The 22,024-nt window shown below is 28.4% G+C and overlaps 2 protein-coding genes across 4 annotated transcripts in view; one reads left to right on the forward strand and one right to left on the reverse strand.

Annotated features, from left to right (window-relative positions):
- Positions 1–22,024, reverse strand: part of LOC132930169 (uncharacterized) — a 134,130-nt gene that overhangs the window by 100,723 nt on the left and 11,383 nt on the right. The window lies entirely within an intron of this gene.
- LOC132930172 (uncharacterized) overlaps positions 1–22,024 on the forward strand; it is a 101,767-nt gene that overhangs the window by 70,511 nt on the left and 9,232 nt on the right. For all 3 annotated transcript variants that reach the window (XM_060995889.1, XM_060995887.1, XM_060995888.1), the window contains exon 2: positions 21,022–21,646. In XM_060995889.1, coding sequence (XP_060851872.1) covers positions 21,067–21,646 — 580 coding nt within the window. In that variant the 5' untranslated portion in view covers positions 21,022–21,066. The remainder of the gene's footprint in view (positions 1–21,021; positions 21,647–22,024) is intronic.

Here is a 22,024-nt window from a genome sequence, read left to right on the forward strand (position 1 = left end):
CATTTGAACCGTGATACACTCTGAATAGGTATGTTATCCTTTCATCGTTTTAGTGATCTAAAAAAATAAATTACTGCTTAGAATAAATAAAGCATAATATAATGATATCTATTAGACATAATAACACCCAAGTAGTCACAACTTTGACTTTAATTTATTTAATTATTTAATTTAAACAGTTTAACGACAACAATACACTGTAATAGCCAATAGGTATTTGATAGTTCAAAATGTGTTATAAACATTAAATTTTTGAAATTTATACATAACAGACATCTTGATTGAGTTATACTAACAAATTAGCATTATTCTGTATTTTTATAATAGCTACACATTCATACACACGATAGCGTGACCGCACTAAAATGTGCCACACATTTACAAAATATATGTATTGGCTCTTTTTTTTAGATTTGATGGGCGTTGGCTTTGCGACGAAAGTAAATATTTTATACCTTTTATTGATTTATCTATGTTCATCCTAGAACATATTTATTTAAAGTAAAATAATTACTGTAACGGCTGAAAATATATTATTATACTACATATAGTTCAAGGTAGATATAGTATAATATAACGCCACAATCAGCATAATATTTACATTTTTTGAAGGAAAAGTTGAACTACAAATCGTGTTTTTTTGTTTTTCATTTTGATTTATTCATGGAACTTTCTACTGCAGATGAACATATGCCTCAGCTGCCATAAGTCGTGGTGACACATTGCAACCACGTCTGCAAAATGATGAAAAATAAATTCATATCTATTTTGTGTGGAAAAATACCACCGTCATACGATTTTGCTTTGAATGTCATAGTTTTCTTTTTTACAATAAGTTCTTCAAAGCAGACCAATAATAATTATTAGTTTTTAAAAGAAAATTAACTAACGTGTGTTAACCAATTATATAGTTTATGTGAATTGAATAGTGTTGCAGTTCTTATATTATGATGAACAATACTAGTTATTAGTGTCCACATCGTCACTCCAAAAAGATTTAATTAACTAAAGCACATTAACTAATTGAAAACTTAAAGTAAAAATACATTTTATTTTTATTTACATTTTTATGTTTTTAATGAATGTTGTTGTTAAAACTACGTTATCACTTATAGGCTATAATAACAGTTAAACGCATAGTATAAAAAAATAAATAATACGAATAATGTAGTTCGATAAGTGGATAAAAACGTTAAACAATACAATATTTCAACGTATATTAATTTGAATTGTGTTTTAAAAAAAAACTACGGACAAAAAAAAATACAAATAATATGATATTATGTACAAAAGTGTATGCGCATCGGTCTATATAGTTTGAGATATAATAATTAAAACGCTCTCCTCTCACAGGTTGGTTATATATTATTAAAGTTTTTATAAAAAATAAAAATACAACAACAACGCAACAACTATTACGCAATATGTTAATCTCTAGTTGAATGCACAATCGTTATGACGGCTGAGTACAGAACGGGAGAACGGGGACGGAAGAAACTCTGACTATATAACTTGGCCGCCTCACGACAGCCAGTGTTCTCTCCCTACACTCGCAGGCAGGAATCCCCGACGAGGAGATCGAATACCTATTACATTGAAACGCGATTAAAACATAGTCATTCGTTTGGCCCGTTTTAGACGAATTTGTGTTTACTGCTAGCCGGCCGGCCGGCGGCGCGGCAGATGCCATACTCGCGCGATGTATAAAACAAAGTAATAAACATTTTACGAGCATTTGCGAACCGCGGGCAAACACATTAACATGGGCCGGAGGGGAGTGGGCAGGAGTGAAAAAAAAATGATTGTAAATTAATCAGGGTTATTGTTTATTTTAACCATTGAACCGTATAGAGTCTGTTTGGACGGCCGACGATTGATGTACCGTCTATATCCGAGGCCATTTGCCAGCAAAACATATCGTCTTACAATAATGACGTTCATCTCTGTCAGTGACGTCATAAGAAGGAAAAAATAATATTATATAAATATTTTTCTAACGATCGTTCCCGTCCATATTTCTGTTTCATTAGACCTCAGGTTTCTTGCAATCAATAAGTCGGTCCGGATTGGGTAACGGACGGGGTGGAAATAAATGTACAAACAGTTGTCATTGTTCCCGTCCCTGGCGGCTCCTGCGCTAATTGTGTTCACTCTTTGGACAACGAGGTCTAATCGACATGGCAGGGAACAGTGGAAGGAAAACTTTTTATAAACTTTGTACTTTGTTCGCATACGTCCCTTCGTCACTCTCTTCCAAACTACAGTAGTTTCCTCTGAGTTTTCAAAGAACGGTTATCCGGATGTTTGAGGAATACGAGTCCTGAAAAGACGAAACCCGAGTACTACGCGTTGCGAGTTTATAGAAACCAAAACAAAAGAACAATATACATATTTAGTTCATTTTTCCGAGAACACGGGCACCATTGAAAACTTAACGATTCCTATGGCAATTCTTTATGCGGAATAGTATTTTTTAGATATTATTAATTTACCGTTTTTAAAATGAGTTTTACTATTATGAAGCAATTTTTTCAACGTCTTAACTGCACGAATGATTACAATCAGGTATAATTGAAACTGCGGTTTGAAATATAATGGAGGTTTAGAGATTAACTCTATATAGTATAAAATATAAATCCAAGTTCATTATTTTTTTTAAAAAGTTTATTTCAAATTCATATCATTTATAACCTACATACACCAGGTATACATAATCTTGATTTTCCTTTATTGTTTTTTGTAAGATAAAAAATAACAATATTTTTATTATTTTTTAGAAAATGAGTAAAATATTTTGTCATAAATAGAAATTTAAACAATTAGCTAAAATTATATTAATCGAATAATAAAACTAAGAAAACAATCAAAATATGTAACTATATTTATTTTATGTAATTGTATAAAATATCTACCCGACCCTCTGCCGTATTTTTAATAAATGTTCAATACAATAACTTGATGATTAATAATTTATTTTAAATCAACCGTGAAATGGGAATTATATTAAATTTATATAATAAAGCTCTATTTATAACTAAATTTACTATAAAATGTCTTTATTGAACTTTTTGCCTTATAAATAGATTAGTAAAATTAGCGAAATATAATTTTATGAAACTATTTAATTTTCAGTACTAAATGAAATAATTTACTTTTAATTTATAATTGGCTCCATCTGTTTTACCCGTCTAAAGTGAATAACTGTAAGATATGATCGAGTAACTATGATATGAGCCTTACCGACATACACCATAAAAAATTTGCATTCAACATAATCAATTTTGTATTGTTAGATTTACCTATACTATCAAACTAAAATGATAAACTAACAAAATTGTATCTGTGTTTGTAAATATGATATTTCAATTTTTAAGCGAGATAATATCTATATTTTATATATTATATATCTTCATATTATGAACATTTTTAAATTGTAATATTTTATATAATCGTAAGTAATTTAAACATTGAACATTTTTAAAAACAACCAACGCACAAACACAAATAATATTTTTTCTTTAAGTTTGATCATGCTGAACTAAAATGATGTACTATATTATGTTGTGCGTTTGAAAGCGGTGACGACACATGCGGGTGCGACTTTTTTATAATATAATCTAATTGAATAAATCTTATAAAAATTCTTTATACGCAACGTATTATTGAATATGCTTTGCGATAATTTATATGTTTACCTATTAAATTATAACACACTAGTTACTTGTTATCACTCTTTTTGTAAATGTAAAGACAATAATGCAATACATGATGTTTATTACATAATTTTATACTTAGTAATTATACTAATGTACAGAAAGGATAGAAAGGTAACACTCTGTTACACGTTGTTTTTAAACTAATATTACTGAGTAAATATAAAGAAACAGACTCTATATAATGCATAAAAATGTAAAATGTGTGTCAACGTGATGATGGTTATAATAATTGTTGTATATACTAAGTACTAAGTGCTAGCAATATTCAGAATATTATGTCAGATTAAAATAATTATACAAACATAAAAACAATATTAATAATAATCATTTTTTATGACCTAAATATTATGTTTTCCGTGTTGACGCGTTGAGTAATAAAATTTGTTTCCGGGAAATATAGTTATTGTCAATCAGAAACGTCACCACCTAAAAACTCTAACATTTAAATTATTTCGAACAGTACTGCATTATGTATATCGACATTATACTGGCATTATTATGATAACGTGCTACGCTGCCTACGTGAATTATTATTTATTAAACATCGTTAACACCAACATGCAACATTCAACCTATAGTGACTGAATGCCAAATCAATTCGCGTTGCAACAACCTACCATATGCTCACATAATATATTGTACTCGTTTGCTTTGTACCGCTGATATTCGGTCGAGACACGATATTTAAAAGACAGTAAAACTAATTGTTTCCATGTCAGCGGTCGAGGAACAGGGTGGAGATGAATGTAAAACTTTCGCCTGGAAACGGATGTTCTCGTGAATATTTATCGTGTCCGTGTAAAAGTCAAATAACAATGTCGCGTGTCAAATAGGTTCGCTCGAACACACACACGCACACAAATAAACACTTAATACATGTGTGTGTGTGTGTCTGTATAAAAATACGGAATTCTGAAGAAATAAGACTTTGGCCCCGTGGGACCCTTGTGACAGCCCATGCAAAAGTCGATGTATCAATGGCCGGCGGCCGCGTTTTGACGTCCACGTCTGTTTATTTTTGGATCAGACGTCTTTTCGGGGGTTGAATTTCGAGTGGGCTGGGGGTACAAGAACCGTTGTAGTACAAAACTATACGATACGATGAATTCCAGACGACAGGTGCGTATATTATTACCTGTACAATATTATGCACACTATACGACTATGTACGAGCGAGTTTTATTGCCACAGTTGTCGGTTTCTTCGTGTACACAAAACATTTTATATTATTTTAAAGGTCGTCAGTATAAATAATTATTGTACGTGGCGATGACGCCATATGATATAAATAACGAATAATGCTAATACGTGAGCATCACGTACGCCATTTGCAATAACCGCGGGTAACGTGACTGTCAGATTATAATTATTATAACATAGGTGCCGACTGTGCACATTTGCCACATTTTAAAACCACGGTCCGCCCCGCACTCGAGTAAGCACTCAAGCTCGTATATGCCCGTAGTAGTATGATGTGGAATACGAGTATTTAGGTACATGTATTTTAGGTTTGTACCTCCTCCCTTCCGGTGACGAATTTTTCAAACTTTTAAATTATTGCCGTGATTCGAATGTTGAACAAGCGTCGTAATTGTTGTTTGGATACGCCCATTAACCATTAATTTTCAACAATTATAAGCCAACGCTGTTGTACCTGCCGCGTAGACACGGATCTCTACGAATTATTAACAAAAAAACAAACTAAACTGACCAACTGGCTCAAATGAGAACGCCCCTATTATGTTCTTACACAGAAATAATAACAGTTAAAAAATATACATACATTATACATAGTATAACTAAATTAAAAATAACACTTGCGTCTAATTTTTACTATTAGTACCACATATTTTAATATTACGAGTATTGCATTATTTTTATTGTTATAATTATAACAGTGGTAGGTAATCAATATCTCTACGTCTTTAAACTTCCCCAAATATTGTAAATTGTTATAAATAATTATCTGTTGTTTAATAACATCATACAAACTTCTATTATAATAACATTGTTTAGATGATCATGTCAGGAAAACTTTGTTTTGATAAAAAATATATACATGTATATAATTAATAATACTACTGTTAAAATAAACCGTAAATATTTACTATTTTAACATAAGAAATATAGTATGAAATATAATTTAATATCCAACCTAAAATCATAATTATTGCTATATAGACACAACTAAACGTTTTAATAGTTGCTCTCGACAGTTTTTTTTCTTATGGCACCAACTTATAATGTTTACCATAAACTAACCGTTCGCTTTCTTCATTATTATTATTTTAGTTTTTTTTTTTTTTTTGGTTATTTAATAAATTAACATTATAATTAATAATCATGGATATTATAAGAACCTTTTGGGATATAAAGCAAATGCCATGTATTTAAGTTATATTGTAGTAGAGAAACTATATTTCTATACAACACAATTAACATAACTACGTATATATAAGGATATGAATATATTATTTAAATAATAATGTTACCATAAACTATAACTAAAGCTACGACCATATTATTATTACTGAATCGAAACCATTTATGGTATGCTATAAATAAGTTAATACTATCCAAATGAATAACAATTTTCTTCTTATATAATAAAACGCATAGATCAATGACAGTTTACAATTAAATCGATACACGCTTTCGATACGAATTTTGTCGTTTTTCTTACAGGTATGAAATAAAATAATAAAAAAGTAAAATTGTTTTTAAAAAAATACTAAATAAATATTTTACATTTTTAATAAAATGTATTGATTAGGTTTTGTTAGCTAAATTCTAATGCAAACTTATTATTTCATAAACAGAAATCTAAATGTATAAAAATACTTTTCTGTCTTACTTCTTTATTTAGAATTTCAATGTTCTTATCTATATTTTTGTAATATTTTCACTAACTAAAGGTTAATAATAAATAATTTATTCCAACAACATTAAAGTTAAATTTTAAATTATTGGACTTATTGATTTATTTTGTTTTAATTCCCAATAATACTGTTTTCTGATACAAAATAATACGAAAATTAATTCTTACCTAATATACTACCTACAGTGTAAAATAATATACTTTCAATTAAGTTCTTTGACTATTTGAATTATAAAAAGTATTCTTAGGTAATTTTTCAAGTATTTGTAACTATAAATAAATATTAAATAGTATAAGTAATCTATAACATGTTAACATTGTAATACTTATAAAAAAAATATATTTATGCTAAGTAATCGGTTTTAATGAATAATAATTTAAAATGTATAAAAATATTGGAAAATATTGCAATAAATATTAAAATATAATAGGCATATAGAACATAGAATACTGTGTATACTAGTCACAAATGTGTGGACCACCAGCACAATAGCATGTGAATATTATTTAGTAATTACAATAAAGTCTCTTTGATAACTTATTATTTTTAATAGTTTATAACGTTTATATAGTTCGTATGAACTATAGTTATTACTTATTAGATTGATTTCTTCCCATTTTAAATTCAAGAGACAACAAATAATATAGTCAATGTAGGCAATTCATATATTATATATCCTGCAGCAATATACGGTAGTCATGTTAATTTATTAAGTTGTCCATATGATCGATATTATTTTCAATAGCACATATCAACACGCGTAAAATATATTACCATTATTAAGAAGATGCCACACTAACATGTGTTGTCGCGTCTTACAGACGTATACAACATAACAAATTTGTGTTCAACAATTTTAATTTTATATAGCGACCTTTAATAATAAGAGAATTTACTAATTTTCCAACGCAAAGGCTATAATACTTTCTGTTTTTTTAAGACATTTTAATTTTTAAGAAGTTATAAGTATGCAAAATATTACAGTTAAGAGATCCTCGCATTACCCACATATAATTTAAATACTGTAAAAACCATGAGGAAATCCTGTTAATATTTTTGGATTTACGTTCAATAATAGGCCACTATATTCACTATAGTTCACTCAAACATTAATGCCTACTACACAACATTCAAACTGCTTTGATAATTATTAATTACTAATTACATACAATTAATAACATTATATTAAGTGCATTCATTAGCCTAGACTTCTTGTGGTCTACTCATGAGCTGATTTCGTGTGCACTTGTGTAATTGTAATTTTGACACTAAGGTAGTAGAACAAATGATGGATACCGTCAGATGAAACTAAGATGCGAGTGACATTGTCAACGCCCAAACATTACTCAGTGCTTTATATGAACAATATTTCTTTAAAAAAAACAAGTTATTAATGGACTTTAATAGAATATATCACTGAACAACGTTTTACACCTTATGTTTTTCACAATATTTATTGATTCGTAGAAATTTAGAAGTTTATTCTTACAAGTTATAAACTACATAACAAAATAAATATTGGTGTCAAGTATTTCAGCCATTGAGTTAATCACTAAAATAAATAATGTATTAAATTTAAATTCAATAATAAATCATTGTACACGAAAAATGTTTTCTATAGTGACTTCATATTTTTTACTAAACATATCTAATAACGATTATTAGGGTTTTTAAGTTTTAATTTTTAGAAATTTCACGGCCTAATATGTTTATATGTTTTATACATTATACTATTCATTTGTCCGATCTATTTTAGAATATGGATCGATAATCTAGAATCCGTATTATCAAGATTACGTTTTTATAAAATTGGAACGACTTCAAAATCAATTTTTACGAATGTTAGCTTATAGAACAAACAATAAGTTGAACAACCATTGAAATCATTAGCTATATTGAATTTTATATTTAAACTTTGGAATTCAAAATACAATTTAAAGATTTGTGTTGGCTTTATAGTTTGCTAAATTCGAAGATTGAACGTCCCGAAATACTATCTTTAATCTACTTAAATATTCCAACTTTCTCGTTAAGATTCGCGCACCAACAAAACTATGCTTTTTCATGTAAATGCAATTATTGTCTTTTTGCGACGGATGAACCGTATGCCAACAGTAAGAAAAAACTTTAGAAATTTTTTCTTCCTCTCTACTACTAATACGAAATATAGTTTACGAAATACTTAATTTATAATACCAATCAATTTTGTATCTTATTTACCTTTGTTTATACCTCAAAACTCGTACTTTTTTTTAAATAATATTATTATGTACCTTTCTATAATAACAATAAATATTGTCTATATTAATATTATGTATTTTTAATTTATTGACTATACTCAATGCCCGCTAGAGCGTTTACAATTATAAATAAATTTAAAAATAGCGATTTTAGCAAATACGGTATACTATATTAAATAATATTTCACGGTATGTTGTTTGGTATTGCTATTAAAGTAATTCATGTTACTAAGTATAATAATAGATTCATTTAATTTTAGCCAATATATATAATTTATCATATTTTTGTATAAAATTATTATAATTCACTTTGAGTCAATTTATTGCTTTATCCTAGAACAGTGTGACTAGTTCGTGGTATAAATTAAACAATAGATTAAAATAAATCTAAATGTTTTGAGAATATCATTGTTCATATAAAATATAATAATATACGTAAAATTTTAATAATATATTTTAAATACAAAAAAAACTAAAATCATTTTTTTACGTTTAAATATCTAATTTTGTCCAAATTTGAATTTCAAAGTTCTAAAAAAAAAAAAAATTGTACTATTTAAAATTTGGTTTTAGAATAAACTACTTACGAGAAACCTTGTATTAAATTTTCAAACCCAAGGACAGAAAATTGATATTTTTTATTACTCATATAATGTATACTATTTGGATATTAGATTAAAATAACAAATTACATTATCATGAAATCAATGTTTTGATTAAATTGAATACAGAACATAGATTTTGGGCAGTCGTGTTGAATGACGATAACGGTTGCTTAACCACTTTCTACACACCATTTGGTAAACATGTGACCTTGTTTTAAATAATAAACCAGACATGAGACAAATAAACAAATAAAACTTAATGCAGTGAACTATACTTATTCAACATTAGATTATTTCATTTTAATAACCCAAAAATATTTTATAATATTAAAAATAAATATCTTTTCTAAACTCTCAATGTTCAAACATATAATATAATTTAGTAAAATTAACAAATAAATGAAAAAAGAATAAATTCGAATATCACTTCCTAATATATTACAATTATACTGTTTATGAATTGATATTAATACATTTAAAAAACATAAATGTAATTTATTTTATTTGAATTAATTATTAAGTGTGATAAAAGCTTTAGTGATACATAATACAATTAACTTAAAATAAATAAAAATAGCTTCCATGTAATAAGTTATTTTTTTTTATATAAGAAGTAAGTTAATATATTCACACTGATGTTACTGCGCATTTTGGATATTTTATGTTCAACAATTAAACTTTTTAGTACACAAATAATTTTATCAATGCCAAATTATTCAACTAAATATTCTTTTTATAAACAAGAACTGTTATTTAACTATTTATGAAATAAACTCAAAACCGAAAAAAAAAACTATAGACTATTGAAAAAAAATATCCGACATTAATATTATTTACAATATAATGCTTCAACGTGAAGCTAACTTAATATTTCCTTGGATAAAACTAAATCATCTAATCAATACTAATCTATATCTGAACACTCCAAAAAGAAACCACCTGAATTATAGTTAATAAAAAATATATTTAATTTACAAATATATACTTCTAATCCCAATGTATTTTATTAGTGTGTTTTCAAGACTAAAATCAAAACTAGAGTATGGCCATTATGGTAGCATTTATATAGCTGAATACTTGAAGTTTTTCTTAAAGGAATTAAAGAAGTTCTTAAGATAGGAAAAAACAAAAATCAACATTTGCTATAACACACACTACAAGCCATATCCAATCTTAAAACCAACGCGCTAATAGATTCTTCAAATTTAAATATTATCAACCTTATTTACCAGTCTAATAAATACATACTCTTTACATCAAATCCTGAGTATTTTAACATAAAGATAAACAATCAGATATATTATCAGACTAAACACAAGAAACAATACCAATAGTGAAACACTATCTTTTTTCTCCATTATAGTTGAAATACACAAAAATGTAGATAAATACCGCATTAACTATAATAGAACACGGAATGAAACAATGTTACAGAAAACAAATTAAGGGAAATATAACACTCCGTTGAGCTCTAGCCAAAATACAGTATAGTTTAAACCGTAAATAAGAAGTCGTACTAAATAGACTCTATAGACTAGAATTGGCCACACGAAAATCTCACGTAGGAAATGATTGTCCAACATAAAACACAAAAATCATAGTTAAACACATCATCATCGTCATCATCCATTGTTGAACTTTCAATTTTAACTTAGGCCAGACGTTAATTCAACGTTTTCCAAACAATATAAACAAAACAGTTGAAATATTTACACATATAAATAAAATAATCTTCTACATTAAAACAATTGAAATATATACTTTGATAAAATATTAATATAATTCAAACCCTAGTGTTAACTGATAATCTTACAAGATAAAACAATAAAATAAAAAAAAATGTATGTAAAAGTAGTATAAATATTAAATAGCATAAATATACCTTCTTATATAATATATATATATATACCTATAATCTTTTGTTGTAATGTTTAATTATTAAACGTGTTGCTGGGACCTGAGACAATATTATTTAACAAGTACCTAACAATAAAACATAATTTATAACTGTTTATACCTTGTCACAACTTTTAAAGACAACATTTTAACTTCTAATTTTCATATTACAAATGTGTGCTAAAAATTAAATTTCACAAAAAAATTCGAATCACTAAAATTATTTTTAAACTAAAAATGTTGTTAGATAGGTAAAAGATTTACTTTAGAATTTTCTATTATTACTCGTAACTAAACACAAACATTCTTCTATAATAATTATATGTAAATTATGATATTAAGTACGGTTGATAGTATCGTAGAACTTGCCATCATAAACGATAAACCAAACACGTATGATACATACAGTCATAAATATATTTGTACAGTTCAGGGACTGATATACAAGATATTTACAGCATAAATAAGAAATACACTCATATACCGGTGAGTTATTATGTATATTATGCAAAAGTTAAAAAGTTATAACATTTAGAACACGGAATAAAACTTTAACGTATTTTCTTTTTTTAAATTGTATTAAAAATTAAAATTAAATAATTAAATAAATGATAATAAAATAGTAATTCATGCAATATTTCGTGACTGGAATACATTGGTAAAGTTTGTAAATCAAGTATTACTATAAATGATATACATGTATTACATATCTTGAAACGTGATAAGCCACATTGCACATATAGTTTTACATAATTAAATACCAAAATCTGTAGTATAATAATAATTAGTTACAAAACGAATATTATATTACAAGAGTTTTATTATAAATTAGTAGTGCGAAAATGAAGATATTTTTGGATACGTCTTAGACTATACCTACTAACAATTTTAAAACCATATCATGTAGGCTATATTTAGTAACGAATCAATAGAATACTGTATCGATAGCGATGGGCTTAATAATCGTGTATACGCAAGCACACTTTTCTATATAAATCTCTACAACTTTCAGCTCACGAAACGAACACATAGTATTAAAGGGACACTTGAAATATTCACGTAAAATTTGCATGCGATTTACAGTCTATTAAACTATTAAATCAGCTAACACGTAATCGTAAAGCTCATCCAACCATTATGGGACGAAGAAAAAAAATAGACCACTGTTGATGCTAATGTGAAAAACTCGTGAATTATTTATATTTTCATAAATATTAAACTTGCGTGATTCCCCTCTATCTAGTTTTTTTTTTTTTTTTTTTGATATCCATCGCTATTTCTTTGCCTTTTAAGCTATTCCTTATATGTGAATTTATTTTTTTTTATACCATCATTATCCATTCCTAAACGATAACCAAGGCCTTGTGTGCTAATGAGATGTTATTATTTATTTTTGTTTGTCATGCGATTGCCAACTATTACGAATTTATTTAATTACTTGTGGTTTAATATTTCAATTTTAAATAAAACTCGGCCACACGCGTCCCCATGAGTGCACTTAGAATAGTGTTGTCAAGACTAGGCTATGCGGCAAAATATTGCGTTTTTTTAATCTAAAAGACGACATCATGCAATAATGGTGCATATACAGCTATATATAAATCCATTCAAGTACTCGTAAAAATCGAAAGGCTTAACCGTAAATATAACGTCTTGGGACGTTAAAAAATAATAGATTTATTACGACCAGGGCGGATAGAAGAAATGGAAGAAAAATAACACTGGGCTGTAAAAAGAGTTTTATTATAGTATTCTGTCAGGCGGTTCATATGGTATTCAACTGTCGTTTAAGCTCCGTAGATTTTACTCCGTTAACTATAATCCCTGTTAAGCTATAATCTACTCTGATTAATCGACAACAGAACATTTCCACGTGCAAATTAAAGATATCAACTCACAGCCCGTGCAATTTAAATTATTTAATTATTATTAGATACTCTCGTAAAGGTAATTCACGATAAAAGTATCATAGACATTTTTAAAAAAAATTATTTAAAATATTGTTCACGTACATGCACAATTTCGATCGTATCATTTTCCACAATAGTTCGATACTTCGATATGACGATATCTTCCACGCAATTATTTCCACATTCACTACTATTTTGTCTTTACTGTTACCACTATAATATTATATTAACCACTTATCGAAACAAATAACGTACCTCTATTTATAAAGACGTATTAAGTTGTCAAAATAGATAAATTTATAACAGTATAATAATTTTCCTAAAATATACAATTATAATTTTTATTGATGAAAATTACGTGGAATAATATAATTTCCAAAATTATTATAAATAGATGAACCGATTTTAGTACCCTAAATATTATAGAATATTGAAACATAATAATGATATTTGTTTTATTAAAATTGTTTAATAAGTTATATAATAAAATAATGCATACCTAGTATTTTCGAATAATTCAAAGGTATACTTGGAACGTTATATTTGTGTACAAAAAAAAACTGATGTATATTATTTAGTTGAAATCAATAAAATATTAGAGAAATCATAAATGATATAAATAAAATTATTGCAAAAGTAATTAAAAAAAAGTATATGAAATAACGGGCGAATGATTAAAATTCATGATTAATTCTGTTTTAATAATCATGTTACTGAATAATTATAAATATACTATAAAATAGTAAATACCCCTTCAATGAATTAAAGCATACAAAATAACTTGTCAAATGTTAAATGTAATATATACATAATATACATATACGTAGTATTAAACAGTGTTGTTATTTATGATATGTTAACATGTAATAAAAATACCTAGCTTATTATAAATATTATTTTTAAAAAAAAACTGTTTTGAACCACTAAGTAAGTAATAAATTATTAAATATGTTTTCAAAATTTAAAATATATTAGATTTATTTGATTTTATTTTTTTATTTTTCCAACAACATTAGAATATTGTTAATGATTTATTTAATACATTTTTGATAGATCAATTAAATTTTCTGTATAATATATGAACACTGACTGACACATAGAATATATGTAATAACCATTTCAGTCAAAATCGAATCGAAGGATTAAATTAATTCATTATATTTCGGTTCAAGTAATTAAGTTTAGAATTAATTAAATAGCAAATCTTGAATAGGCAATTATATGCAGAAGATTGAAGATACTAAAATGAAAACGCAAGAAGCCGACATAGTATAATAATATGTGTTGTAGTCTATACGTATACACCATACACGCATGCACAAGTGTGCTAATATTGCATATAGTAAAACGCCGTTTTATAGAATACACTAAACAATGGGAGTGACGCTAACATATTACTGCAGAGTGCATATAAATTATAATACCGTATTTTACATGTTATACCAATCCATGGATCCAAAAACAAAGTTGTACGCAGCATAGTTTGATTAAATCACGTGAAAATTAATTATAAATTAATATTCTACTACTAAATATTTCAGTACTTATCGAAAATACTGGAGAAAAATTACGATTTCGTTTCGTCCATACAATATTTTAAATTGTAATACCGTTGTCTAATGAATTATTTATCAAGCGACAACTGATCCGCGTATTAGTACTTAGTTTTAACATCTGTCACCTACAGGGTTGAGCCCATATGGTGGTCATCGTGTATTCAGATTTCAGAACTTATAATGAACACCGGTCTTCAATTTATACACGATGAAGAGTCCTGAATAACCTACAGTTCTCGTTAAATATTTTATTCCTATATATGCACTATTGTAATAACAATATGAATCATATATTTTATGGAATTGAGATATTAACAGAAACAATATATCAGTAATGTGTTTCCACCCGTCGAGTGTACAAATAACTATCACTTCAAATAATATTTAGCTACCGGTAAAATATTTATCGGACAATCTAATCGCAAGCCAATGACATGATTAGTTTTAACACTCAACAATAATTTTTGAAATTATCCATACAGGTGCTATTTTTAAATTAAATTCAAACGTATATTAAATTGTTATCGGATTATTATCTGATGTGATATAAATAGATCACATGACATTACATTTTTTCAAACTTTGGTTGATACGGTTAGATTCTAAACAGTAGAATATTATTTCCCAAATCAAAGACATTTGTTTTTAAATTATGGTTGAGAAGTTGGCGTAGTTAAACAAAGTTTAAAAAAAGTTGACAGAATCTAAACAATACATCAATATCAAAAATTAATAGTACAGTCTAGTAATAGAAATAAATTCAAACTTCGAAGTTGTATAAGTCTTATAACTTATAAGGCATAATACACTCAAATATATTTTATTTTAAATCTGGATTTTAAATTCGGATTATATACTCCATAACTTATAAGAAAACATGCAATTTGGTTGAAACTTCAAACAGATCAGTTGCACACGAGAAAAAAGGTTTTTCAATATATTATTTTTTCACCACTACGTTCATAAAAATAAGGTGGTAAAAACTATCGAAAATATCAAAAGCATCAATAAACATAATTTCTGGTTGACACATGACACTATCTGAAATAAACCGCATTAAGCTACCAACGGAAAAATATACGGAAAATGTTATCAATTAATTTAAATAAAACTAAGAATATAAGAAGATCGACATAAATATAGCTCCTATTAAAAATTGTAGAATATTTCATACATATTTTAACTGAAAATAGACTTTTATAAATTAGTATCATAGATATTGGTGCCACATAAAAAAAAATATATTTACTGATAAGTCATAATATTTTAAAAAGTCATTACTCATTAGTTATTATAAAAAAGACTCAAAATATTTATGCTACAAAATGTTCTAATAAATCCATCAATCAATTGTTAACATTGTAAAACCTAAATATTAATAATGAGATCAAAAAATAATAATGATTTTAGGACGTCACTTTCTGTGTTATGTTTGAAGTTAAGTACGAATTCCGGAAGACAGATATTACTATGAAGTCTATAATTTATTATAGCTGAAGTATTGTTAGACCATTACAGACTTAAAATAGTATTTGATAATATTATATATTTGTTTTAATTTTTGCAATATAAAAACTATATTTAAAGACTGTGGTCAATGGTGTTTTAAATAATATCAATATGAAAAATCATACATAATATATGGATTGAATAAAAAAAAAGTCATCATAGTTATTATATTTACACACTAAACAGTATTAATAACACAAATATACAATTATATTAAGTAAGCATCATAGTTATCTCATTTTATAAAGTAGTATAGACAATTAAACTACAAATATTTTGTATGTACTTTTTACTACTTCTACTTTTTTTTGAATGTCCATTAACTAACAACGAAAATAACGTCGCCAATTATATTTATTCTGTCTCTCATCGATATCGAAACAAAAAGAATACCTATGTTATACTGTATATAAGTAAGCACATAACTATGTCTTAAACTATTCCGTAATTATTTGCATAACATTTAGTATTTTATTCAACCTCAATATATAATGTTATGTATTGTGAGTTATATATTACGGTTATCTTAATTTTAATTCAATAAACAAACTACCTATTATTATAATACATAAATACTATAGAAATAAATGTGTTCTTTACTAAATATCTATTATTCAATGTTAACAATTTTCTTCTATCCAATAATTTAATATTAGTGTTCAAAAGTAAAAAAAAAAATTATTACTATGTTTCAGTATGGACAGACAATAATTACCAATTATATTTAATCATCAATAGAAAAGACTCAATAAACCAATAAAATAAATCAAAATAAATTAATAAATAAAACTTTTACACGGTTATTCATATTCCTCAATACATCAAACAAAATGAAAACTCGTCTAAATGGATTATTTAATACTCCCTACAATTTTAAACAAACATTGAACATAAATAGGTATACTTAGAGTTTAGATTTATAATACAATATTACAATGATTAAGCATATACGCATTTAAAACATTTTTCAGGGACTTCATTTGATGTTTAATAAATTTAAAAAAAAAATTAAACACATGTGCGCGCTTAACCGTCATTCTATTAGATGGCTTTCCTTTGTGTGAGATTTTATTTGACGTTTACGTCAAACATCAAGCACAAAAAAAAATACGTATAGGAAATGATTGGAGAATAATCTGTAGTCCCCCTCCCTTTTCAGTGATTCATTCATACGACAGCTTTTCTATGCAGATCATTTTTTACATCAAATCTAACCAATTTAGAAAACTCGATCTATTTAACAAGTTTCTTTCATAATCAAGATGTACCCATTTCAAAAGTTTTCCAACAATAACTATAAAAGTATAAATTAACAATGATGTTTTAATGTATTCTTGTTAACGTTATTAATTAAATAAATAAGCGTTATGTTCAACTTGCCAAGACTTGTGAAATAGTTTGATATTTTCTAAAAGTAAAAAATGATGTTCCGAAATTGCACGCTTAAAACAAACTTAGTGCTTCTGTTTTGACATTTATAAGGCATCTCGATATTTATGAATATTAGGCATTTAGGCTATGGGCCAAGAAAATGTTCAATGTAGCTTACAAAGTTAATTTTACGCATTTAATTATTATAGTAATCTACTTTATAATTTCATCAAATTAATCTAAAATATTAACATTTTGATAAGACGTTATAAGTACCTAATATTGCTGTTTATGTTAATTTTAATTGAAAATCTATTTTTACTTAACAAATGACTTATCAAAATATTAATTACTATCTCACAAAAACCTACATAAATATTAAATAGAATTTAAAAGAAGTATTGAAATGTTTAAAATTAATTTAACTTTAGATTTCATATTTATAATAGAGAAAATAATAATGTTTATGCATTTCTGTGTAAGGTTAGTAACTAATATGTACTATGTTATTTTAATCTGTATAATATCGTAATAATAATCACATTCAAGACAAACTCGTAAACAACACAGCATGATTTAAAAAAAAAGATATAAATCATAATTTGTAATTTAAAGGGAAATATTTAATGACTTGTAAATAATTTGAATAGTAGAACCATTATGTTTATCGACGAATAAAGATTTCTGAATATTCTTCTATAGGAAGCGATTATATATAAACATTTTGATGCTTAACACAATTGGTTTTGGGGATCAATTAATCGAGCCATTATGCATTAGCATTACAATTTTCAGTGAAACAAATTAAATTAATAAGATTAAAATAATGTCTTAACACTTAATAGATTAATAACTAAAGAACATGAATAAATTGATAAAATTATATTGTTTCAAATTTAAATTTAAACATAAATGCTTTTAATGACTATATTATTGATTCAATTATTATAATTTAACCAAAGGAATGTGTTTAACTATAAAACAGCAGATATTATTTTTGAATTTACCTACTAACTTATAATATCGTAAATAAAATAATATACTTAGGTAGATTTTTAAGTATGTATTAAAAAAAATGGTACAATATAGAAAAAATTAATAAAATGTAGATATTTTAGCTATACATTTTCAATAATCTATATAACTGTAAAATAATGTTTGTAAAATAAAAAAAACTATAAAACCAACAATATGAACATAATTAATATTTTATCACTTCTCTGCACCGAGTTCTAAAATTCTGTATAGAACGAAATTTAACAATGATATTAAACAAATATAAAAATGTAAATTTTATATACATTGATACAATTTGTAATTTTAAATTTAATATTAAAAACTTTAAATATTGTCTAAAGTTTAAATATAATAAATATAATATTATTCTAACTATAGATATATGTTTATAATCTTTTTTGAATTTTTTTTCTATTAACATTACAAGTATGAAGACGATAATGCAAACAATCACGTAAATTGATCTCTTTTATATTATATGATAAAAGTCTCGTCCAAAATTTAATATGATAGTATACCCAACCTCTAAGCCTTACACATAACAGTGAACTCAGAAACAAGTGAAGAATTTCTATTTCTTGTATAGGGTATATTATAATAGTATATTCTCTGTAGAATATTGAACGTAATTTAATACATCTTCTACTGAAAGTCTATCATAATATAAAAGTAGTTTAATGTATTTTTATATGTATTTTAAAACTTTGTGTAAAAACATTTGTAAAAGTTCAATTCCTTGCCATCATATTTACCTGAAAACTACATTTTTTGAATTATCTAGTTCAAGTTATAAAATAATTATCTTGTCATTAAAATTACCCAAAATAACAATATATTTTAAATACCAACTTTTGTAAAGTATCAATTGTACTAAAAATTTCCAGTTGACTAGAAAACAAAAACATTAAAAATAAGTATCTTAATAAAATTGAATACATTTGGTTCAGTTTGAGTTCGTTAAATTTGAAAAATATTCGGTTTGCAGTCTAGTTAAACTCTAGGTTCGTAACATAAATATAAACATATATTGTACACACACCATTTCTATTATATTAATATATACATTTATATAACTGACTAACTAAATTGAATACTGTACACTACCGGGATGATAGACGAGAATTTGTTTTCGGAGGCAGATTGTGCTTTTTCAAGCACATGCTTGGAGCGTTAATGCTACTAAACGATGAATAGGTACTGTAACGTCGTTGCAGAGTATTAAATATGCTCGGCGGAGCGTGTGACGGCTGATGAGTCAGATGTATGATATTCTACATCGCCATAGTGATCGTGTACGATATACACAAAGTAAATAGATGAGTGGGACGAGTTATCGTAGAAATAGCACTAAAGTCGTGACAAACTTGTAAAACAAAAACGTAAAGATCCTTATCGTTGTGTTTGAGAGGACGTCGTCCAGGCTCCTCCCCTGACCTAACCCCTAGACTCTAGGGGGTGTGATGTGTCCGTATAACGATCTGAATTTCAAAACAATCGAATTCAATATTATAGCGAATCGGTCCTTTGTTAAAGATATAAATAGATAAAACTGATTGTTCGGGTCCCCGAACATGGGATTTTTTTTTGTTGACATTTTTAACTTTGAAGCGATTTACGAAAATTTTGAAATCTACAAGTTTAAAACGATCGTGGTCGGTAAATGTAAAACGGTTTCAGAACGAAAAATAGCTACATGTCACCGCGCATTAGCGAGACGGAGTTGTCGCGCGTGGGTATGCACTATACGGCCACACGGTAATTAGGTGGTTGGTCATTAGTATAGGTAATTGTACGCATTATCGCGTTACACGTACGCCACGGTGGACGGTATATACCTAAGTATACCCACTCCGAATCAATGCGGTGGAGGTCCGGATAATATACTCGCCGAGGCCACGCGTTGTCGGGACCGCCTGAAAAGCGGACGGGATTTTTTTTTAATTTATCCGTTACCGAGTCATAAGACTATACGCAAAAGGTACGCCTTCACTACACCTCGTCGCACGACAACATCGCAATTAATTAATTTAATACGTTTCGCCGATGATTACGCACACGATCGTGGCCAACGGTGCTCGTACAATAATACATCGTCTAATGTGTGTGTGTGTGTGTGTGTGTGTGAGCGCCTCCTAATCTGACCCGCAGCAGCAGCGCCTCTTTCCACCGCACTAGGTCGTCATTATATACGTTAGGTTTTCCGCCCGTTCACTCGCGACCCACCCTCCTCAAAACATAACAACGACGACAATTATTATTATTATTATTATTATTATCACTAAAATTATTATTATTATTATTATCGTTGTTGTCGGGTTACAGCGGCGGCGGCGGTTATTTCGACATAGAGCGGATGAAGTTACCCCCATGATGCCCGTTATGCTGATCCAGCACCACTTATTGGCCGCTGACGTATTCGAGTGCTTTACCGTTCGGATGACGGTATCTCATTCACCGGCACACCGGGCAATGCGCTACTACCGTATCTGGATATACACGTGCAACACCGTGCTCATGGTGTGCGTCGTGTGCTTCGTGGTGATCGCCTACCAGCTGGTGGTGGCCGACCAGCGGCGGCACCTGGTGCCCGGCCTGGACCTGTGCCATCCCAGCCTACTGTACGTGTACGCCGCGCTCTTCGTCCAGTGCACCGTGCTGCAGATCGTCGGCTTCCTGGGCGCCCGGTCGCTCAGCGAGCGGCTGCTCAACGTCTACTGGCTGCTGCTGCTCGGCCTGCTGGTCGGCGACGCCGTGCTGGGCGTCTACTGGGTGTACAGGTACGACAAAATGGTGGCCCGGCTGAAACCGGCGCTCCGGGACCGGTTGGCCGCGGACTACGGCCACGACAGGCGGTTCACGGCCGTCTGGGACGACCTGCAGCACGACCACGAGTGTTGCGGCGTCAACGGGCCGCAGGACTTTTTCAACGTCACCGTGCAACTGGGCGGTGAGTGCTTCTGCTTATTCGCTTTTCGCCGGTTCGCCCTAATACATCAATAATATTGTATTGTATATAATAATATTATATCGTTATCGCGTACGTCCGCCCCGGAACTGCGCCGGTCGAGTGGGTATATTTTGTATGCTACACCGAGGTTCTTGGGGGAGGGGGGGATGGGATATAAAGTATGGCCACAGCGGTGTCCGGCTGCAAGGGGACGCGGTCCACCGGGTGTAGCTGCGAACCGTGTGTAGAGTACCTCGGCCGATGATCTGTGCGCACGACTGTAAAAGTCCAGGGTTAGGTACGACTACGTGAACATAAATTTAAAATACAGTCAATACAGTCAATAGTTCAAATACTTTCAAATCGACAATTAACACA

Source organism: Rhopalosiphum padi, chromosome 4 (genome assembly GCF_020882245.1).
Source record: "Rhopalosiphum padi isolate XX-2018 chromosome 4, ASM2088224v1, whole genome shotgun sequence".
NCBI lineage: Eukaryota > Metazoa > Arthropoda > Insecta > Hemiptera > Aphididae > Rhopalosiphum > Rhopalosiphum padi.